The sequence below is a fragment of the Aedes aegypti genome, chromosome 1, assembly GCF_002204515.2.
Source record: "Aedes aegypti strain LVP_AGWG chromosome 1, AaegL5.0 Primary Assembly, whole genome shotgun sequence".
In the NCBI taxonomy this organism is placed as follows: Eukaryota; Metazoa; Arthropoda; class Insecta; order Diptera; family Culicidae; genus Aedes; species Aedes aegypti.
The window spans coordinates 235,073,659-235,097,511 of record NC_035107.1 but is presented as its reverse complement, the minus strand read 5'-3'; the positions used below and the strand labels follow the sequence as shown (position 1 = coordinate 235,097,511).

Here is a 23,853-nt window from a genome sequence, read left to right as displayed (position 1 = left end):
GGTTACGACGATGTGAACCACCAAAGTTTATCGTACCTATATATTTTTTGGGATACCTCTCATTCGTTCAAACAATAAAGTTACCTATTGGAGAAACGTAAAGGTAGTTTTCTATCAATTATTGAAAATCATACCTTGGTACAGGTATAGTACTTCCAGTAACATATTATAGGTAAACGTCTTAAACATTTGAGACAATTGTTTTTGAAGACCCACCTTTAAAAAACAATTATTTCCACAAACCCTGCCTGCCAAGAATCCACCATCATTTTCAGCTCAAAATTAGCCCTTAAAGTTCCCGACTGGTATTGGTACCAACGTCGAACCGAGACCCAGAGCCGAACCTTTAAAAAAATCCTCTCCGCCAACCAGCGCACAAGCTCGTGCCGCCGAACCCAACCTGCCGAGAGCACAAGCGTCGGCAACATGAAAGCGGACCGACGAACGAAGTGCGGTGCAAGGTGCGGGAAGACGTGTGAGTATTTCCAGTAGCTGCCGACAGAGAACATTGCCACGGCGGCGCAACGAGCGCGCAATCATCTGTTCCGTGTGGTGGTCTTAGTAGGCCGAATTGGCCGAGCTCTCTCCGCTCTCTCTCGGGCGCGACGCAAACAAAAGAAGTTACTCTGACGCAATATAAAGGCCGTAACTGGGTGGTTCTCTCATTCTTTGCTGGCTGGTCGGGTATGATGGGATTGTGTGAGTCAGCAGCAGCAACGTTGGCCATCATGATTTTTCTGTCCGGTGCTGTTGGGGTTCACGAACACCACCGTGCGGGATTCCCAAACGGGTGCCGTACTACGTCACTTTTGGGAAGGTCGTGGACTCGGTTCGCGGAGGTCGGGAGAGGGTGGTGGGCGATCAGAAGGTCTGTACTAGGCCAGGGTTGGCAGGTTGCGGAATGGAATATCTTGGAGTATCGGATTTTTTTGGATTGACATTTTGGGTACAATGAGGAAGGGAGATCTTGGAAACAATTGCGCAATTACTAATGTATGATTTCAGATTTGTTTGATTCCTTATTCAATTATTGCAATCGTATCTGCAATCACTTGACATTTACGTGCTTTCAATCGACTAATGAACACAGTGTGAAGAAGAAGCGAAAAGTGAAGAGAGCGCATATGCACCAAAGGAGAGCGAGAGAGTGATGGAGTGCGCATTCGTCGTGTCTGCTGGAGCCCAGAATGGCTGCCCGTATGTGCTGGCCGCAGTAGGTACGGTTTAGTCGAGGCGCAACGCCCGAAGAAGAAACACTATTCGAGAAAAACAGAACCCACAAAGCGCTGTGGACCGGGCTTAGACAAGGAGAACAAAAACATACATAACAAGCTAAAGCAAAACCAACAACAACAATAGGAACAAGATCGGTCGAAGCGTGCGCGTGAAAGAGACGGAACGAGAGCAGTGAGAGTGAGAAAGAGCACGAGCGCACTCGGGTACGGTTTGTCGGTATCGGGTAACGAAGAAACAGGACAGTAACAGTAAGATTTCAGCACCCCAGTGTGTCAGCGATTCGAGCCGTACAGCAACGAGGAAAAGCGTGAACCGAGAAGAACGTCACCGTCGTCGTCCTCGCCGTTGTCGTTCTAAGTGGCAAGAATTGAAGCAGTCGCCGCGGGTCGACGAGTGCGAGCAATCGCCGACTGAGTGTGTGTGTTCATGGGGAAAGAGAAAATCGATATTATGTGAATGCTGTCAAAATCAGGTCACCGTGGATTTAAAGCAAGAGCCCCTGAGAGTGTGCCTGATTAGTGGCTTTAATGCGAGACGGTCAGCGGATTTTTGTGTTGGGTTTTGATTGGAAGAAGAAGTTATAAGTGTGGAAGTTGGAATTTGACAGTCGAGTTCTTGTCGAGGACAAACGGAAATAGAGGAAGCAAGGTAGGAATCGAGTTTCCTAGAGTGAAGACTGAGCTGAACGGAACGGGTGGAATCGAAGGAAGGAGAGATTGCGAGGAAGCAGTTGATCGAATCTCATACTTCTGGCGACGAGGAGCTCCGTTCTCTAACTCATCAGCACTATTTCATTTCGCTAAGACTGAGTTGTAGTAGCCAATTGAAGTCCCGCAGCAGATTGCCGTCGGGGAAGTGGAGCTGAAGCAAAAGCAGCAGTAGTAGCAGTTGAAAGTTTCTTTTTGGATTAATGTTCCTGAAAAAAGTGTGCAAAGTCTAGTTGCCGAAGGGTGAAGAAAATTGAAGCATATCGATTGAAGTTTGGTGCCAAATGGTTGAAAAGTGTGGAAGAGAATAAGCGAGGGCACTGGGGAAGTGAAAATTCCAATGAAAAGTAGTAAAAGTGTGGAGTAAGTGTCGTTTACCCGTATCGAGTGGTCTCGTTACCACGTCGGGGTGCAACGTTGGAGTGGAGAAAATTCAGCAGCGCCAACACCGTCATCAACACTGGCAGCAGGATGGCGATGGCAGCGTGCTATCCAAACTACGACCTGTCCTCGTCGGCCGGGATCGGACATCAGCAGCAGCAGCAGCCGTCGCAGTTGCATCATCTGTCGATGCCATCGCGGTTAACGGGTGGTGCACCGTCGATGGCCCAGAAAGACTACAGCATACCACTGCATGTGGACTGTAGCGTGGAGTACGAGTTACCAAATCAGGCCAAACCGCCGGTGGGAGCCCGAGTGGAACCGCTGTTGATGATTCACCCATGCTACTTCCGCAAGATGGAGAGCCAGCGGCGAAGTCCTTTCATAAACAATATGCCAAATTCATCCCGTAGTTCTAATTCAATTGTTGCCAATGTTGTTGATTCGTCGTCGATGAGCCGACGGAGTACTAAATCCAGTGCCCAGCAGCAACAACAGCAGCAGGTACAACAGCAACAGCAGCATGCTGTTGTGACGAGCCATCAGAGTACTATCCAGCGTCACCAGAATTTGCAACAGCAAATCGATGAGTACGTACAACGACAGATGGCTCAACGGTCCCAACAGGCACATTATCCTGTTGGGGCTGGCAGTCAGCAACAACAACAGCAGCAGCAGCAACAACAGTCACAACACGTTCAATCTCAGCATCATCGCCATCATTCTCATCAAACGCAGCCTCAACAGCAGCAACAACAGCAACTTCATCAACAGCAGTCACACATGTCCAGTCAACAGCAATCCACCAATCAGTACAGCTTGCAGAGTCAACAGCAGCAACAACAACTAGTAAATACCTCAGACTGGAGCTGTTACATGGCCCCCGACGGGGTTGTCCGAGGCTACAGAAAACCCAACCTAGCCAACCAAACTGCCTACAGCAACAGTAACAGTAGCAGTAGTAGCAGCAACAGCAGCAAGTCAAAAGTCATCAAGCGTAGTAATACGGGTATGCCACCGCAGCTGACAGCCGCCGGTTCTGGGGGCCATCAGCAGCATCAGCAACAGCACCAACAAAACCTAATAGCTGCCAGCTGTGCCGCTTTCAACAGCGGTGGCAGTGGTCTGGAAGGTGGCCTGCCTTCCGGTCCCCGATGGGACATCGAAAAGACTTCAATGGCCGCGGTGCCTCGCGATTTCCAGGCAGGCCCGGAATCGTTACCGATCAAAGCGAATGCTAGTCTACTGGCCACAGCAGCCGTCAGTTCTCAAACGGCCGCTGCCAGCACTAACAACAATAACAACAACAACAGCTATCAACCGTCGGCAACGATGTACCGGAACCCGTCGGTCGTTGGCAAACGTGATGCTATGCTTTCCGGAGGCTGTGGTGTATATAGTAATAGTAGCAACAATAATAATAACCTTAGGAACAATAACAACGTCACGGAGTTGGGCGGAAGTGGCGGTGGTGGAAGTCTGTGGGACTCGACGGCCGCCTTACTGGAGAAGAGTCCAATGGCCACCATTCCACGGGATTATCAAGCCGGACCGGAACACATGGCGTGTAGCAAAATGTCTGCCGGAGCAGGTGGCATGCTTGGTGCAACCGCTTCCGGTCACTCGCTGATGCGTTCCGGTGCTAGTGGCAACACGGCGGCGGCCAGCAGTTACCATCACAACCACCATCACCACCAGTCATCGACGTCGGCGGCGGAGAAGGCGGCCCTGTTTGCGGGCAAATATCGGCAACATCAGAGGGCCTCCCATCGGCTGCACCCGTACATGATGACCAGCTCGATGGGCGGCTCCTTTCCGCCGCTGATGGCTCCAGCATTCCCGCAGATGCAGCAAGTGTCGTGCTACAATGTGTGATTCTAAGAAAATGCAGAAGAAGATTCGGCAAAGAGAGAGAAGCCGTCGGCGAATGAAGCAGAAGATGAAGTAATTTATTGAATGATTAATCATCGCTATAATCTCTTTGTTTGTGTCTTACGGTGACGAAGAAAATGATGGCAAAAGTATGGCAAAAATTATAATCGAGCAACTTTTTTCGTTGCATTTAAATGTGATAGTAGTTTTACTCCAAGCAACTTCGAAAGATAGTAAAGAAAATAATAATTACAAATAGGATACAAGTTAAGGGAAATCAAGAAAAAAATATCGCTATATATTAAAATATGTGTTCCAAAGAAAGTCAAGCGAAACGTAGTGAATACAAAAAAAAACAACAGCAAAATAGAAGAAAGTTTGTGAAGCCGTCGGAGCCGAGCAGCGGAAGCAAAGCTATACTGAGTGAAACTGGTTGAAGAGTTTATGCAAATGGGTGCCGATTGTGTAAGCCGAAGAATATCAAGATGAAGAATGAAGATTGTGAAGTTTGTTTGGAAGAAGTTGCAAAAATCCGAGAAGAAACCATTTTGGATTACCCGTTAGCAGCCGCCGATCTGTCATCGTCAACTTCATCCGGCGGAGACCAGCTCTGCAAGAAAACTCAGCAGCATCCGTCTCATCAATATTCATCGGATCGCCGTCGTTTCATCGTCTGACAAGTACAGATCCATCACGAAGACGATGATGCCGGCGGTTCCTGTTGGCCGCAACTAGCACCTGTTTAAACTTCAGCCTACAGTACATGGAATAAATTGGGAACTTAGGATCGTCAGTAGCAACCGCGAGCTTAGTTCTTCACGCTCCAACACTCATCTCCTCGCTAACAGAATAAAAGAAAATGTACACCTACACTCACTCATACACAATGACAACCACACGCTGAATCACATTGTAAAACCCCTCTTCCTATTCGAGAAAACAAAAAAAAAACAAAAACAAATATCGAGGGATTAGAACTGATTACCGCCTATAGAGAGATAAAAAAGAAAGAGAGATAGAGACGACACAGTACAGCGACCAGAACGCAAGCTCTAGAATGTAAATGAAGAACAGACCCCTCTCCCCTTTTCCCCTACACCCCGTGAGTTATCGTCGCCGATTCAGTCGAAACAAAAGCTTTGATGCTTACCCTCGAATTCTATTGTTACGTTTTTTCTCTTTTAAAGCCTTCTTTTTTAAGTTTTCTTTTATTTGCCTAGATTTGTATATTGCCTTTGTTCTTGTGTATTTTTTTATTTGAAAAGAAAATCTTTTATCTACACATAACTCGTATCTCAGTGAACGTTATCCGTACACGCACCTCATTCGTGAATTCGCAACGCCTTCGTTTAAGATGTTAAGTTCCGGGAATCTTTGAAACGCTCTCACCCATTTCTCCATTACTTTACTGCGCTTGGTAATAGATGATGCAAAAAACATAACATTTCATACTCTCAACCAACAGAATCGCTTTGGAAGTCGAAACAAAAGTAACACACAAAACTCACATAGTCAAACGAAAAGTAAACTACACACCCTCTCGTTGGAATAAACCCCAGAATCAAATAATCAAGCTGAGCAAACCGAAAGCATTGTATTACACACAAAATTATACCAAAAGTAACCAAAAAAAAGTAACTATTCAGTAACAAGAGAAAAAGTTAAAATTAAAAAAAAAACATTAGTGAGAGAAAGAGACACGGAAGAAGAAACGGAACAGAAGTAGCAAACTGCGAAGAGCGTGGGGAAGAGAGAGCATAAGATAGGAGCAAAAGTAGGACAGGACGAGGATAAGAGAGAGAGACACAGAAATCTTAGCGCAGTCAGCACAGAAGAAATCTTATGCGAGAAACCTAGAATCGGCCCAGTCCGAAAGAAAATCGTTGTTTGTACATATTCTTTAGGTGAGAAAACTGAACTGACTGACTGACTGACAGACAGACGGACGTGACGAACTGATCCCTGGACCGACCCAGACAGACCCAGACACGCCAGTTATAGTAGGTCCCCAAGTAAGCGGAAAACAAAACAGCCCCCTTGCATGCATGCATGATGAAACCAATTGTATAAATTATGATAATTTAATTATTTAAAAACGGTGAAAACAAAACAAGAAAAGATGGAAAAATCCAACAAAAAACAGATCAAATGGAAAAATAATAATCGCTCTTATGCAAAAGTTAAAAACAAAAAAAAACTCGTTCGTTCTTTTTATTGAGCCTGATGAATTCGAAAGTATCTCTCTGTTTTGCTATAAGATGACGAGGATGATGATATGGGTCCCTTCCGGTTCTCATTCGGATGAAAAAAAGGTAAGTAGTACTTTGGTCCGCTTCATCTTGAGACTGCGACTCGTCGTCTTCGATGTTCTTGTTGTTGCTCCGTTGGTTCTCTCTCCGGTTGATATTTTGAAGGCTATGACTCCGACGGAAAACGGCGATGGCGCATGCGGCGAAATCCAGACGGTTTTCAGCTGTGCGGAAGACGGATTTTTTTTTTGTGGGAAGATTTTTTCCTGGCCTGGTTGAATGCTGGAGAATCGGGGTGCGATAAATGGGAATTTGTTTCGATGGAAGTGGTCTTCTGTGATCGATTTCTTGGGAGGATTTGCACCGACTTTCGGATGAAAGATGTCGTTATGTCACCTTTCATGGAATGTGAAAGGATTTTAGGAATTCATGTCATCGATAAGAGGAAGGAAATGTACTTTGGAATTGAATGAGAGGAATATGTCGGTTCTGCCAAACCTACTGTAACATTTTCAGAGCTATTTAAGTTTTTTATGATGTTTGACAGCTTTATAGCGATTTTAAATAATGCCATCGAAAATAGTATAATTGTATACGAGATAAATGCTTTAAACATTCTATGCAACTCTCATAAAACTATCATAAAACCTAGAGTAATCGCCTATTATATACGTCCTACCATAAATATGGAATCACGTACACGTTTTGTATATTGCAGTACCGTAAATTCGGGTGAAATTGATCAGTAGGGTGAAATTGATCACAGTGTCACTCGATTTTATATCTTCCTAATGGAGCACAAATATCAATGTACAATGCAGTGAATGAACGTTGTTTGTCGTAAGTATTGTCAAATTGTATGTTGTGAAGTTTTTTGCGTTAAAGAAGGTGTATTTCTATGAAAATAATGTAAAATTTCAATATCATGTACGGTGCAGTATTGACAAATATCTATAAACTTCTAGTTCTAGACAGGGATATGAACATGGTATAATCCTGAAAGTTTGTGAGAATACTTAGGATATATCCCGAAACAAGATTTCATAACAAAACACGTACCAATTCGCTCATTTGGTTGAAATAATTGAATTTCTGTTAGATATCAGGAAATTCCTTAGGAAATTGCATACATTTAGGTGTTTTCTGCGTAATTCTTGAAATTTTACTCTTCATTATTTCTATAAATATTGTATTGTTAAGAATTTAACAAGCATATTTGGATTCAGGAAGCTCAAATTTATTGTGTAGAGTTGTTATGTAAACTAACAGTAATTGCATTGATAAGTGATCATTTTCACCCCGAAATGGCAACACCCGATTTTTTATTTTAGAAATATTTTTTAGCACTAAATTTACTTTTGTTAGAAAATTTTGGTAGTTGAGCCAATGAGACTTACCTTCGTACTTGTTTTTCTGCATTCAGTTGTTTGGCATTGCCAACATTATAGAAATCAGACAAGAAAAACCGTGAAAAATGATCAATTTCACCCGAAATTACGGTACCGTGATTTTGAGGTTCAAGATCAATATTATTTTTGGGATCACCTTTCTAAAAGCTGCCTTTTGTTACAGCGATTTATTTTTTAGTTTGATTGGACAAACTTTCGCACAAGGTTTTAGGCATTGCTGAATTTAAAGTACTGCAGTAATCAAAATTGCAACTATTCCATACTATCCATGAGTAGTGTAGCTGTGACAAAGATTTGTTGCATTGATTATCGAAAACATGTTTTTCCTAAAAACTTACCGTCGGCGAAGTGCAAGAATGGGCTTTTTTTGTCGGAGCCGCAAAGGTATATATAATGCGGATCCATTTTAGTAGGTGTGCTTACGTATTTACTGGATTTTTTCCCTGACGTTATGTGTTAAATCTTCTGGAATTCAGCAGTAAAATGCGCCTATAGGCTAAGAGTACTGATTAAGAAAGCTTTCCATTGTGAATAGAACAAAGCTGCAGTGTTTTCAGATAAATAAGATTTGTGAATTTCATGGATCCAATCATGTGTCTCTAGCAGGCATTGCAAGATTCACTCTCATTTGATTTCGAAGCACGATTAAAGGAAGCAAAGAAAAACATCCTTTCTGTATCGTGCCTTGATCGGCAATGTTTCACAAGCTTGACAAATAACAGCAGCAAATGAGAGCCCCAAAAAGAAATAATGAAACCCATTTTTCTCTATCTATTTACTACTGGGAGCAAGTATTTTATTCTACTGATATGATAAACAATCCTCGAACATCTGATAGCAATAATGTTCCCCAGGAATAAAGCTTGTTCAGATGGGTTTATGCCATGCACTGTTATTCCTCCGATCCAACCAGACCTGCAACAAAAGATGATAAACAAGCTCTCACGATGCGTTGCAGATCATGATTGTTACAGAGAGCAATAAGTGATCAATTTATTGGGAGGATTTGCCATGATTTTCGGATGAAAGATGTTGTTATGTCACCTTTCATGGAATAAGATAAGTTTCAAGAATTGAATGTCAGTAATAAGATCGAGGATATGCATTCTGGGACCAAGAATCGTTTCGATTCAAAGCTCCACAATTAAATTTGGAAATAGTTATCAGAAACCAGTAGTTGAGATTTCGGTAATTGTTTGCCGAATCTCGGTGAAACCTTTGTTTTGCCGTCATTTCGGAAAAATAAGTACCGAGAATCGATATTGAAAATAATCGAATTCTCAGATGTTGGGCTCTTGGTGGATCGTTTTTCTGAGATCGGTTAAATAATTTAAGTGTGTAAGGCCACATTATGTCGTTTTGGAAGCTATGATTGCATTACAGCTCGCATCTTTGAAGTAATAAAACTCACTGTCTGTAGTTAGTAAATACTATTTGGAAAAGTATCCATGGATGCATATATATGCAAAAAGTATTTTGATTTTTTTTTTTGCAATGTCAGCGCTAAACCAACAATATTTTAATGATTCGCAATTGAGCAACGAATTGGCAACAATCATTAACGGCGGGTACAAATTTATATGACCTACTTCGCCGTAATGATTCTTTTTCCAGCCGCTTCACAATCAGGAAAGTAAAATCATTAATTGAACTCATCAAGCCATCAGACATATAAGTAATGCAGTAGGATATTTCAAACTTCCATAGACATGTATGTAAATACTTATTTTTGACAATTGTTGTTAGTCAGTTAGTTCTGTACTGACTTCACTGAAAAATCATCTGCATGCTTTTTGCATGTAAACGCATATAAAGTCCCCTTCCAATTTTGGCAACACATCTGTTTGGCAACATTTTATTCCGGACTTTGGAAACACATTTAAAAATATGTTTATTTGATCATTAGGTATGTAAAGAAAATAGAATGCTAAAATAAATCAAAACACATCATACAATTTGGAACAAATCGTGTAAATATAGGTAATGTGAAACGTACTTGTGAGTAGAACTTAAGTTTTTGCTCAACGTATAGAAGTAGTCTCATAGAGCAGACAATCTTTAATATGTCCTGCTACATAGTTTAGTAGTATTTGAAGGAAACTCTTAGAGGAATCCTCAGGACGATTCATCAAAGTATCCTTGTTCTATTAATATTGTTGAAATCTTTGAAGTTTCCTTATTCCGGTCACATTTATCTTAGACAGACATTTTGGACGAAATGAATGCTTCCTCTAACAATCAAGAGTTATTACGGTCACATTTGTACTACAGCTGGAGTGTGGAATATTGGAATATTTTGCCTAGGTACCTTTACAATTTCACCAAAAAGGTTTTACTTCTTACAGAAATACATGTTATATTTCATACATTATTCTGCAACCACAAAAATCACTACAATCGTTTTTGCTGACTGCGTAAAACATCTACTGAATTGTCTTCAAGGTGATAATTTGCATTATATGTACTAATACTAATATGGAAGATTTCCTTTCCTTAGAATTAACGCAATTATGTAAAAGAAACATAACAAACATGTCACTAAAATAAACATCTTTAGAAACGAATAACACTTTGATTACATATCGCAAATATAAATTGATACCTACAGAAATGGATTGAGCTGGGTTTTAAAATGATAACCATGATAACATTTTTATTCCATATCTGTAATTCGGTTCATTGTCAAATTTCATAACATCGAAAATAGTAATTCAATACCAGCCAATCAATCCATCCCCCCGTAACGCTTTTTGTATGAATTTTTCACATTTTTATGAGCTGTTACACCTTAAGGAAACCCACCCATCCCATCAGCGTAATGGAATTTGTTAATGGGCCCGAACAATTTTCGATACAAGCCGAGTTTAAAATGGCACACGCGCAAGTTATTTTATGCCCATTATGCCCAACGTATTTTATGTCTTACGTCCATTATGCCTAACATCCTTATGCCTAACGTCTTTATGCCTAATGGGGTATACTCGATGAATGTTGGTTCTTCAACAAGATCCTTCATTAGGGTTTAAAGAATGAGTTTTCAATATAAAATGATAAGTTTGTACTCACATTACAGTACTAGCGTGTTTGGAACATTTATCTAAATTTCTCCATAGTAATTTTCATATAAACCTACATTGTCTTTTGGCCAACTTATATATCACCACCGAAAAAGCTGAAAATGTCACAGAACACTATATTTATATTTGCGAAAAAGGATCACGTGATTATTGAACTTAAATCGAATTCAGGTTAACTTCTGCGTTCATGAGTCCTCTCATGGCGTAGTGGTAACGCGCCCCAACTAGAGATCGGGGAGTCATGAGTTCGATTCTCACTGAGAAGACGTGTAACTTTTTCACAAATCTTCACATCAATTTGTCCATCTAATTCAATTGCAAATTATATGTAATGTTTAACTTTTCGGTAGTTGTTAAACTTCCACTCGGCTGGTTGGCCGTAAAACAACGATTCATAATTAAAAACAAGTACTATATTTATGGTTTGGATGGTAAAAAATATATGGGAGATTGGATTTTTGAACATTTTTAAATTTTGAAACGCTCTGGAGCTACATGATATACAAATACAGAAAAAAGCCAATTTGGCAAAGAAATCTCTCAGTTAATGACGAAAGATGAGCTCATAGAACACTAAGCTGGGAAACAGCCTACGCTGTAAGCTTAGAAAAAATATGTTAATCAACGTAATCTTACGCCGACATTTCCAAGCGAGCTCTTTGCCGTATTTATAAACGTTAGGCCTGAATTTATATCGTTTTGTTAATCCGTATAGGCCTGAGTGATGGTAAAGATACTAAAACCCTCAGCGCTCAGCGAATACTTAACGGATTCAACTATTTTTTGTCAGTTTAGTGGTACATATAGCTAGGTACATATCTTGTTTCTAGAAGTGGTCAGAGGAACTCGGGAATATTCCTGTGGCCAGAGTTATTCTGGTAAGTCACTAGGTCAGGTTGGGTAAAAACAGCTATTTTTAGGGGCATGCCAATTCAACCTTCATTTATTTGCAATGACAATCATTTCTATTTGCATACATCATTGGTATCTGATACTTAACATTATAAATGTAGGTTTCGAACCATTTATAATGTATCGGATGTGGTCACTTGGACATAATGCCCTGAAGAACTGTAGATTTGATCATAATTCACAAAAATGCGTTTATATAAGCTTGGCACATATGTTTTGGTACAAATTAGTCACTAAATAGTAATTTGAGGCGTCCAGGGACCCGGAAATGGTCATTTACGGGATCAATCAAATTCGGGAAACATGGTTATCGAATTTAATCGTTACTCAAAAGGTTCACAGTGATACGTTTTTCTTAAATGTCTTTGATGTAGTGGCCACATTATAACCGATTCTGGAAACTGTGACTTGAAATTAGCCTACCTTCAGAGGCACGGAACTACAGCATTCTTGTCACCCGACCCAGTAACTCACCGGAATATCTCCCGCCACAGGAACATTCCCGAGTTTGCATAGGGCGAAAAATATTAGCAAAATTGTATTCCTTGCCATGTAAACACAAACTCGTATACGATTGCGCAAAAGAGTACGCTTTGGCCGTTTTTCATACAAAATAATCAAGTTTGGAGGTCTGGATCTCGGCTTCTACTGGGCAGATAAATCTTAAATTTTCACCGCAGTTCAGAAATAACATGAACTTTACTCAACTCAAAAATAACTCAAAATTGGAGATTTGCGAAAACTCAAAAGTTTGTTTATGAAAAACTCTGAAGTAAATTTCAAGCTGCGATTCAGGTCAATCTGAGCACTAGAAGCTGAGATCCAAGCCTCCAAACATGACCATTGAAAACGGCCAATACGTATATTTATGAGTTCATTATGTTGATTCATTTGTATCATCAAGCCCATAATGATGAAAGAATGAGTTGACTTTTAACAACAACAAAAAATGGAGGGCTGTATTACAATCAAAGTTAATTTCCAATAGGCTTTGAGCTTTTGAAAAGTGGTTAAGATTTAATCACAATATATATTTATAGCTGAAAACCAGAAAAAAAAATTCTGATAATTATTCTTTTCTGTAGATGGCTACAACAATCTATCTAACACTGTTAAAAAACGTGACTTTTGCTTTGCGCATATGGATGGACAACACAAATTTGTCTTAAGATAAGCTTACTTCGCGATTTCAGTGAACGTAAATGTTAGTAAAATATTATTGAGCTTTTCCATTAGTTTTTCCCAAATACAGATAGGGTCGATGTACCTATAGCCGCATAGCTAAAAACAAATATTCGTATAAAATCGAAAAATAAAGCCTTGCGGAATTATTTTTAGATCATCTGAAAGCTTTTTATCTTGGCTTTGTGGAAAAAATATGAAACATAAGAAAACTCATGTTTTTGTATTTATTATCGCTTGTGCCACAATAGGAACACATGTGCCTATAGTAGCACTATTCCTAATATCTGTTCCTATAGTAGCACTAGCCTCACGGAATAGGCAAAATACAAATCAAAACCGTTTTTTTACAAAACTTTTATATTTTTCCTTTGAAGTGTGGATCAAAAGCGTTCGATTGATGTAAAAAAGTTCCTAATTTATCAACTATTTTGTTTAATAACAAAATAGTTTCCCTTAGTAGTGCTACTATAGGAACAATAGGTTAACTATAGGTGCAAGGGAGCTAAAAATTTAAGCAAAACTATTTATTTCGATCATTTTTTGAACAAAATCGAGCTGTGTGTCAATGGTACTTAGATAAATAGCTACTGATCTTCATGTCAAAAATTATTTTGCTACGATTACCAGCGAAACGGCCGTAAAAAGCCACTAGCGCGACTATAGGGGACCGTCCACTAAGGGAACACCGACCCTAGGAGTTTTTGAACATACTTTTGTTATTGATAAGATTATTTGAAAGCACAAAAACGAGTGTGAGTTTTGTTTGGTAAGATGTTACTTATATCATATCCTCTCTATTATAGGTGATTATGGAAAATTATGGATCGGTCCATAAAAGACAATACCGATTTTTTGTGATTCACTTGCAGTTATCGACTAATTCATTACCCGGTAATGGGAACTTCATATTTTTATCATATGAGTTTTTATGGCTCATCTGTTAGACTCGTAAGGAATGGTCAAAAGCTGGGGGAATCTTCACCCAATTCGGATTCAGTGTTTACGTATATATATCTTGTGTCATGATCGTTATATTGAAATTGGTCGACTTTATGATTTGCGCAACTTGTGTGTTTCTTACGTCAATTCAATTAACGTCATATGAAGACTTCAGATCTACAAGCGTGATCTATGAATCATCGGAATCTTTACATATGCAGAGTAATTCAATTCAATATTGTGCTTTGATTTTGTTGTAGTATTGTTGTGATTTATTTAAGAGATGATCTGAGTCATCCAACAGCTTCTTGGAATATAGGTCTAAGAATTTACATACGTAATAAGGAGAATAGTGGACGACTGTTGATGCGGTATACGCTATTAGCATTTTAAAGAAGTAGGTTTTATTAATTCTAAATACAGATCATTTAAAATGTTTGTGGACAATCCCAGTCATCCAAGAGCTTCTTGAAATAAAGTACTTCGAATCAACCAGCATAATTTGTGACATATTGGAGAATTTTGAATTTGGTACATACTCAGAAATGGAGAAAAAATTTCAACTGCGAATCTTGATGAATACAAAGGACGTTATTAGTCATCTAAGAACTTCCGGAAGGACAGTCCAAAAGATCTTCAAGATCCATTTGCTTAACAACTGATTGTTTGGACAGCGGTACACGTCCAAGAAACCCATGCTATTAAGTTTAATAAATTTTTGAGTTCAATGAGCGCCCTTTTTCATCATTTCTTGGAATATAGAATCTACGTAAAACCTAGTATACCTATACCAAGGGGTAAAAGTTATATGCCATAATTGAAAACGATCAATAGGGTCAATGTAACAATAGCCGCATAGCTGATAACAAATATTCGCATAAAATCGAAAAATAAAGCTAGCGGCGTTATTTTTACATCGTCTGTAAGTTTTTTCCTTGGTTTTGTGAAAAATATATGAAAACCACGAAAACTTTTTGTATTTATTATCGCTTGTGCCACTTCAGGAACACATGTGCCTATAGTAGAACTATTTCTAATTTCTGTTCTTATAGTAGCACTAGCTTCACGGCGTTGGCAAAATACAGATCAAAATCGAGTTTTTATAAAACTTTTATATTTTTCCTTTAAAGTGTGTATCAAAAGCTTTCGTTTGATGTAAAAAAGTTCTTAATTCATCAATTATTTTGTTTATTAAAAAAAAGTTTCTGTGAGTAGTGCTACTATGGGAACAATAGGTTTACTATAGGTTCAAGGTTATTTCGATCAAATTCGAACAAAATCGAGCAGTGTATGAACGGTACTTAGATAAATAGGTCCTGACTTTCATATCAAAAAATACTTTGCAACGATTTATAGCAAAACGGCCGTAAAAAGCCACTAGTGCGACTATAGAGGACTGTCTACTGAGAGAACACTGACCCTATACAACTGTTTATATATGTATGTAGATTTCAAAGCTTGTATTCCACGGAGCTCTTGTAGGATCCGGAATGTCTGTATGAATCAAAATGCTTATACTCCGATTATCTCCTAGCTAAATCCACCAAATTCGGTAATATTGATTACGATTTGCGACACCCTTTGCTACCTCAAGACCTTGTGTTGGAGGCTGCTTCGATTTGCTACTTGGAAAATGTGTCGTAATCGTCGAATTTAACGTCCATAACGCCTAAGAAATGCCTTTTTTTGCCATTTCGTAGCACGGGTCCTGAAAAGGAACCATTTGGTATAAAAAGTAGAATTGAAACGTAATGCTTTTGTTAAAATAAGAAGTACTGTTTTATAAACTTCCATCAGTAGAAAGAATATGTGTATGCATAGCATAACAATAAGATGCACACTGTTTTGTATATTAGTAGAAGCTTGGAATAATAAGATCTGGAACGTAGTGTTAGTATTAGTCTAACATAGTGACGGCCATTTGTAGATTCAAAAAGTTTTGCATTAGGTACAGGTCCAATTTAAATGTTACGACCTTAGATGAAGGAGAGGAAGCTTTACTCATTAGTTTGCAAATCTACGACCGCCCAACAAGTGCCTTTTATGATTCACCTCTTCTGCCTGCTGATTTCAATCTATCATTTGTTTTATGGTAGCCTACGTGAGCAGGCACGTGAAAACTGATGTTTACAGCAAAGGTTGTCGCTTAGAATCTTATCGCATGATTCATTTCGAATGAGTTGCGTTATTGAAAATTATGGTTTGTAAAGATGTAATCTAGTTTGTTGGTGTACTTTGGTATTGAAGACCGAAATTTTATCATTTTATTCAAATTAATTTGTAGGAATAGTTCGAACGATTCGCAGCACAATTTTTATTCGGGGTGTTCAACACATATATTTATCAATATAACATCAAATTTTGAAAGACTTCATTTTGTCAGTCTCGTTAAACTTCGGTGAGGTTTCTTTGGTTGGTACTCTCGAAGACATACATATCAAAGTGAAACGCAATTAGGTTCCAATCTATTGACATTTGCACAAGTGGCGATGAGAGGCAACAGACAGCAAACGAAGCAAATCGATAAGCAAATCTTCCACTGGAAGAGGATTTATTGCTGATGATAGCCGAAACAATGTACACTTCATCTACAGCGTAGGCTGTTGTGTCCATGTCAATATTCATCAAGATTCTCAACTTCAAAAAAGAAATCCAAACAAACATTTACTGAAACTCCGAACAAATTCGTAATCAAGTTTCAATCATTCGGAAACAAAGTGAACTCATCCAAATGGAATCCCTAGTTCCCTAGAGCAACGAATAGTGGGCGTTTCCCCGGCACAATTCCATTCCCAGCAGCAGCAAATCCAGCACAAAGCTTCAAATTACGATCCATTTTCAGCAGGGTAGTCGACGTATTATGTTCCTCAGCCGGCGGGGACCCTAATTGTATTCAGATTTATTCCGCTCATGTTGGATTGAATGTGTTTATCCCCTCGCCGCCGGAGCCGAGCCAACCAACTAACTCTCGGGCACCATTATAAATCAATATATGGGAAAACTCATTTGTAATGTTGTTCGCCGAAAACAGGTATACGATACGAGCGATAGTCGCCCTCTACGTTGTTGTTTGCCAAGCGTCTGAATCGTTTATCTTTTTCGATGTCACTTTCTCTCTACCTCTCTGTTGTGTAGAGGTACGTATTAGGACTAGGCCTCGCCAAAACTCCCGACTCGAGGCTTGAAAAAAGTAGTTTAATCCTTTTAGTCTCTAAGCTCAGACCGGGTCGCATCGCATACCTACTTGATAGTAGGTGGCTTCCTATGCCTATACCTAGAGCACATTTTACGACGAGGTATTTACTTCAACTCGAGCGTAATCCTAATTAATCTCAACCGCAAAGTTCGACGGATTAGTCGTCCTCATCGGAGTGTCCCTGACACCGGCTTCGCAAGAGGTGGGAGATTATCTGCCTGCTCTGGTGGCCTTGTTTGCTGATGTGGGCATATGGGTGTAGTGTTTTTTTGCATATGGATGGTTAAAAATGTTCGAGCAAGTCTTGCGCTAGTTGGTCGGTGATAAAAAAAAGCTTTGGATTTATACACGGTTGGATATTATTGAAATGAACTGTGGATTTAAATACAACGTTTTCAAACTTATCTGAAGGAAAAAATAACACTAAAGACTGAAACATTATCAATTGGGTTTGCGATACGATATTAATGGCAATAATTTACTTAGAATTTGTTTCCATATTCCAACTGCAAAATTCGGTCATACATTTTCCGAGAGTTGCTTACCAACATTCTGAGAAAAATATCGCATTTTGTCAAAATTTACCAATGTAGCAATTCCTAGACAGCTATATAAGGTATTTATGAACGGGTATCTCCAACATAACCTCAAAATTTATGACAGAGTTTCTTGAAAGATTTTTTGATAAATCCCTCCAAAATTATTGATGGAATTTTGGTTAATTGTGACAAACGTTCTATATACTTTTTACTGCTTAAATGATTTTGTAAAAGCTTTACGCACTATTGTATTCAATGTCAGCAGATAGATATATAATCAGTGATAAACGTGAAATATGGGCAAGTAAGATTGTGGGGCTTGGGGATGCTACAATGGTCATTAGAAAAATACTTCAGTTTACCGTAGCGTAGCTGCAGTATGATTGGTAATGAGTCCGTGTACAGAATGGAAATTGTGGGTTCAAGTCTCGCCGGCTACATAATACTTTAGACTGCAAAAGTCGTAGCAAATAATAGTATGTGGAGTATGTTAAATCAATAATCGTATTAGTGACGTTTATTCAAGAACTGGATGTTTATTTAAAACTGTGTTAGAATACGAAAAAAAATGTAATCTATTACTGTATTCTTCTCTTTTCTCGAAACCACATGGGTTTTATTTTATTTTATTGAACATTTAAAATGAGTTTAACTTTAAGGCCCTTGCTTAAAATTAAATCGATGTCCGGCCCCATTTTGGAATCCAAGATGGCGAACTCTGGTTTGGGAAAATCGTTGGAAACCCATACAATATGGGTATTTTTTGGAACGGGCACGACGAAGGGATGACGAAAATCGATGTCCGACGCCATTTTGGAATCCAAGATGGCGACCTCTGGTTTGGGAAAATCGTTGGAAACCCATACAGTATGGGTATTTTCAGAACGGGCACGGCGAGGGGATGACGAAAATCAATATCTGACGCAATTTTGGAATCCAAGATGGCGACCTACGTTTGGAGAATATTGTTGACGAAAATCGATGTCTGACGCCATTTTTAAATTAAATTCATCTAAACCTCAATGAACGAAGTCTGTTTTTACGCAAATTCAATAGACGTTACTTGTTTAACGAAGTAAATTCATGAACATCAGTACAGATCAGTACATTGATCCATTTGCTTATATTAAGCCGAAGCAGGACGTCATTGAAATTTGTAGTGGGCATCGATGATTGTGGCCAAACCGTCCCACGATTGCGAATTAAAGAAAATCACTAGGTTTTGCACTGACATTGCTAAAAATGTATCAGCATATTTTGTGTATGTAAGCTCAAGTAGTGATACTTTTATGAATCAATATTACCTAAGATGACTGAGTTTTATCACTTTGAAATTGCAATCTGGAAAATCAACAAGGCTACCAAACCGAATGACGGGCTACTTAGCCTTAAGAGTTTATATTTGATGCTATAAATAAGTATCATCAATGTACAACTACTTAAGTGTGTAGGTACTCAGGACTATATATCGTGGAGTCCTCGGAAGTACAAAAACATCGACACAACTCAATACAACACCTCGTTTGCAAATATGGACAGTAAGAGGCCTTTGCAATATTGAAGAACTATCTATTGATGATTGGTTACGCTTGTATATCCTAATGCCCGTATTCGATAGAGATTTTAGAGGACCAAGGACATCTGCACAAATTCATACAATACACCGTTTACCCACAGAAATGGTAAGGGGCCTTTGGAGTATTTGAAAACTATCTTCTAATCACTTACTATGGCCGTAGATCAAAAGGCTTTTATTCAATGGAGTCCTTGGAGCACCAAAAACATCCGTATAAATCAATAAAATATTCCGTTGCCTTAAATGAATGGTTAATGGACTGTGCCATATTAAAAAACTACCTATAGACTATTGATCACGTTTATAGATTCAAATGCCTCTATTCAATGAAGTCTTTGGTGGACCTAGGATTTCGGTACAAATTATAACAATACTCATTTTACTGCTACATATAGATAAGGGCCTGTGCCATATCAAAAAAGCATCTATTGATAATTGGTTACGCTTAAAGATCCTAAGACCTATATTCGATATAGATCTTGGAGGACCTAGGACATCCGCACAAATTATTACAATACACCGTTTACTCACATGAATGATTAGGGGCCTGTGGAGTAAATGAAAAATAACCTCTAATCTCTTATTACGGTCGTAGATCCCAAGGCCTATACTCAATGGAGTCCTTGGAGGACCTAGGACATCGGCACAAATAATTACAATACACCATTTACTCACATGAATGGTTAGGGGCCTGTGGAGTAAATGAAAAATAACCTCTAATCTCTTATTACGGTTGTAGATCCCAAGGCCTATATGGAGACCTTGGAGAACCTAGGACATCGGCACAAATTATATAAATAAACATTTTACTACTATGAATAGATAAGGGCCTGTGCCATATCAAAAAACATCAAAGGATCGCTAAATATGCCAGTAAATTGCAGGTATATATTCCAGGAAGTTTTTGGATGAACTAGAAAACATGTTGTACTCACTTAATTACCAAAACTTGGATCTGACAATACAAACGCTTCTTAAAAATATAACAATCTTCTAGGGTCCAGTATTGTGAGACATTCTTCTACATAGAAATGATAAATTGGCAAAACCTCGTTTTACGAACTGATTCAATTTACGCACCAACTCAATTTGCGCACCCCCGATCCCGTTCGTAAATTGAGGTTACAGTGTAATAAGTTTTGTTGTTGAGCTTGATGTATGTTATAAACCAACCTTATGTAATCATCGTAAATTTGCAGGATTATGCTATGAAACCTCCAAATCCCGAAGGAATCTTCAGGTGCTCGTAAGGAAACTACAGGAACACACTGGACTCTCAAGCATCTTGCTAAGAATTCACATGGTCCCGTCTAGAATTTTCAGTATCTCTCCTAGGATTCCGATAATAAATATTTACGCCGAAAGGTTAGCTAAAAATGTTGAGTTTTTCGCTTGAAATCTTGAAATCGTGAATACTGGAATTACCACTTCAAATCTACAGGAATTCACGGGACGTACAGTGGCGCATGGCCGGACAAAATCTCAAAAATGTATGTTCTCAAAATCACTTGTTGATATTTTCTATAGACTTCTATACCATCAAGTGATTATTCCTCAAAATTTCATTTGAAAGCGTAGTGTTAAACCTTCGATTTGGCTATAAAAAAATAATTAAGTTGTTATTTGTAGCAAAACTAGTTTTTTGTGATCTTTCTCCTAAATTTTGATAAATTCTGAAAATTTCTTCCGTTTTATGTGAAGTGTTTTAAGAAAATGAGTTACTCACTATGAAGTAGGAAATCATCCATATTTTCTGATATGCAATAGTTTTTCTTACCCCTTTTTGCCCCTAGAGGTTAAAATTCATTCTTCAAAAGAAATGTTACAAACCTTTTTTAGTATGTATTAGCTACTGGCAGACTCTGAAGCGCCATTCAATTTATTTTTAATTTTCATACAAAAAATCTTACCATGGGGGAGGGGAGGTTGAAAAACCCCGAAAATAGTCTTACGTAATTAATGGAACGCCCCTTGAATATTTGACAGTAAACACTGAATTTAACTTCAGAGTTAAACATCTAATAACACGCATAACACATGAAACAACTAGTAGAACTTACGTATTATTGTTCGTTTTGTTCTTTTCGTCATCAGGAGCTTTTATAGCTCAAATTTTCCGATATTCGACAGAAAAGGTGTGCTCACATGCTTAAATTGTTGATGCAAATTTTGAGCCCAACAGGTTATAGAAATCTACATATGCAGAAGACAAGCGTTGATATAGTTAGCCTCAATGCAACCATTAACCCTCTAATACCCAACCCCGCCTTTAGACGGGGAACACTTTGGAATTTTGTGTATTTTTTCGTAGCTCGGAAATCAAAATGATTTTATTTTTGGCTTAAACCTTGATTCATAACATGCATATGAGAAAAGTTTTTTATGACTTTTGAAACTTTTTTGTATTTTTGAAAATTGTTTGAAAAATTGTATTTTTATATAACCTACAAATGCCTGGAGTTTATTTAACGTTTAATATTAAAAATCGTACCTTTTATATTTTTCTACTATTAACCTACAACAGAAGAAGAGCTTGGTGGTATTAAAAAAAATTAAACCTGTTTTTCCGTTAATTACACGGAAAAGAAAAATATTTACAGAAAAATATTTAAAATTTATTATTTTTAAAAGTACCGCAAAACTTTGATTTTTTATTATTGCCAAAAATTAGTAACTAGAAGACGTTTCAAGAAAAATAAAAAATGATAGGGATGTTCAAAAATAAAAATTATAAAAATTATAAAAATTATAAAAAACCAAAATTCATAGATTTGCGAATAAAAATAAATCATTGCTCAAAACGTGTTAAGAACGATTTTAGATAACTAAAAATGATATTTAGATCGTAAATAAAAATTTGGGTATTAGAGGGTTAATCAAAAATTATATAGCTGTTATTCAGACAAGTAATTAAGCTATCCTCTTGCTTTGAGTAATGTTCATACAGTCTCAGGTGGGGCAGATGGTAAGATAAGTGGGTATGAATCAATTAAGTTCAATTCTAAATTGTTCATAATAATTGTTCTTCATATTTAAATTTCAGCATACATAACCTTGGGACGGCATAAATAATTCACAAAACCATAAACCTGCAACTATTATTTTTTTGGTTTGTTGCTAACTAAAGGTTGAACAATCGATGGTTAAACTTTCATATAGTTTCTAGGTACAGGGGACAGTATGCATCATTAATATCAGAATTTTCAAATTTTTTTTCGTTTAAAATAAAAAAAAAATGCACGAAAATGTGTTCACTGTATTCTCCAACCGAAACCCAATAAATACGTTTTCATCGATAAATTTTTAGTTTTGAACAGAAATACTGCTTTTAATGTTTTAATGGTGACGATGACGGATTCTTGAACATTAATAGCTGAACCATGGTGTGGGGAGGCTACAGAGCTAAAAATATGTTGTAAATTTCAGTTTATTTTCATGCACATATTTGGAGCATCAAAATAAACTGAAATGTCAACGCCAAATCGCTTATTTTTCAATCGAATGTACTTTAAATTTATACGATCATGCATCATTCAACTTTATTTAGTTAAAAATTAAACGTGATGCTGTAGCAATAGATGAATTTGATATACTTTTACTATACCGTCAAACGGGGTAACTTGCAACAATTTTCAACTTTAAAGCTATATGGATGAAAAATTCGAGGATTCAGATAAGATAAAAACCATCTGGCACCCTAGTCGCCACGTGAAGAATACCACGCGGTATCAGTTTTATCAGAATTTGATTTTCTGGGATCAGGAAAGACGAAATATATACATTTTTAATGCTATCCCTGATGTGGGGTAACATGCAACACACAGTACTAGATAAAGTACACTATTAAAAACTTAACCTACATCGTGTTATTATGATCATTTTTTAATTTCCTGCAGTTAAAGCATGCCTATAATCAGAAACAAGCTGCCCTAATCTTAAAAGACTAAATATTATTGATTGAATTATGAGTATTGAATCAATTCGATTGAAAACTCCATTAGCATGGCATGGTGTGGTGTCCGTACGGGGAAATTCTAGCATATCATAAGTCTTGACAGTTATTGGGAAGCCATTTAAACGTTTCAATGCAACTTTCCTACAAATACAATGGTATTTTAGGTTATAATTCACATAACTCATTTTTTATAAATAGGTAAATCAAAACGACGTGTCACATATTAATATGTGTTTTTTTAAAATGGTCTCTGTCTGTGTTTTGACATAACATTCATAATATTTAATGAACAAACTTCCCAATTCTCGCATATCTGCCAGTTAATTTTTAAACAGATTTTCAGAATTAACAAACCCAAATCATTTTCATGAAGAAAACAAAACTAAATCTAATAATAATGCGAATAATGTAAATTTTCTAATATTTAGTGTCAAACGTGTATTGAATTGATTGGGGTATAAACATTTGAATGTTACTGAACAAATATCTGTTCAATTTTGCCTTTTCATGTGTTTTCAATGACAAACGGCAAGAAATATCAAACAATTGAGATCAAAATTGCTGTTGCAAGTTACCCCACAAAGGTAGTCAAAACGCTTTTGAATTTTTATAATGTTCAA

The 23,853-nt window shown here is 37.9% G+C and overlaps 1 protein-coding gene across 1 annotated transcript; it reads left to right on the top strand.

Moving 5' to 3' along the window:
• Positions 1-1,208: 1,208 nt before the first annotated feature.
• LOC110674034 (centrosomal and chromosomal factor-like) lies at positions 1,209-5,908 on the top strand. The gene has a single exon (XM_021837287.1). It carries the CDS (start codon positions 2,415-2,417, stop codon positions 4,197-4,199), a length of 1,785 nt encoding a protein of 594 aa, XP_021692979.1. The 5' UTR covers positions 1,209-2,414; the 3' UTR covers positions 4,200-5,908.
• The last annotated feature ends 17,945 nt before the right edge of the window (positions 5,909-23,853 follow it).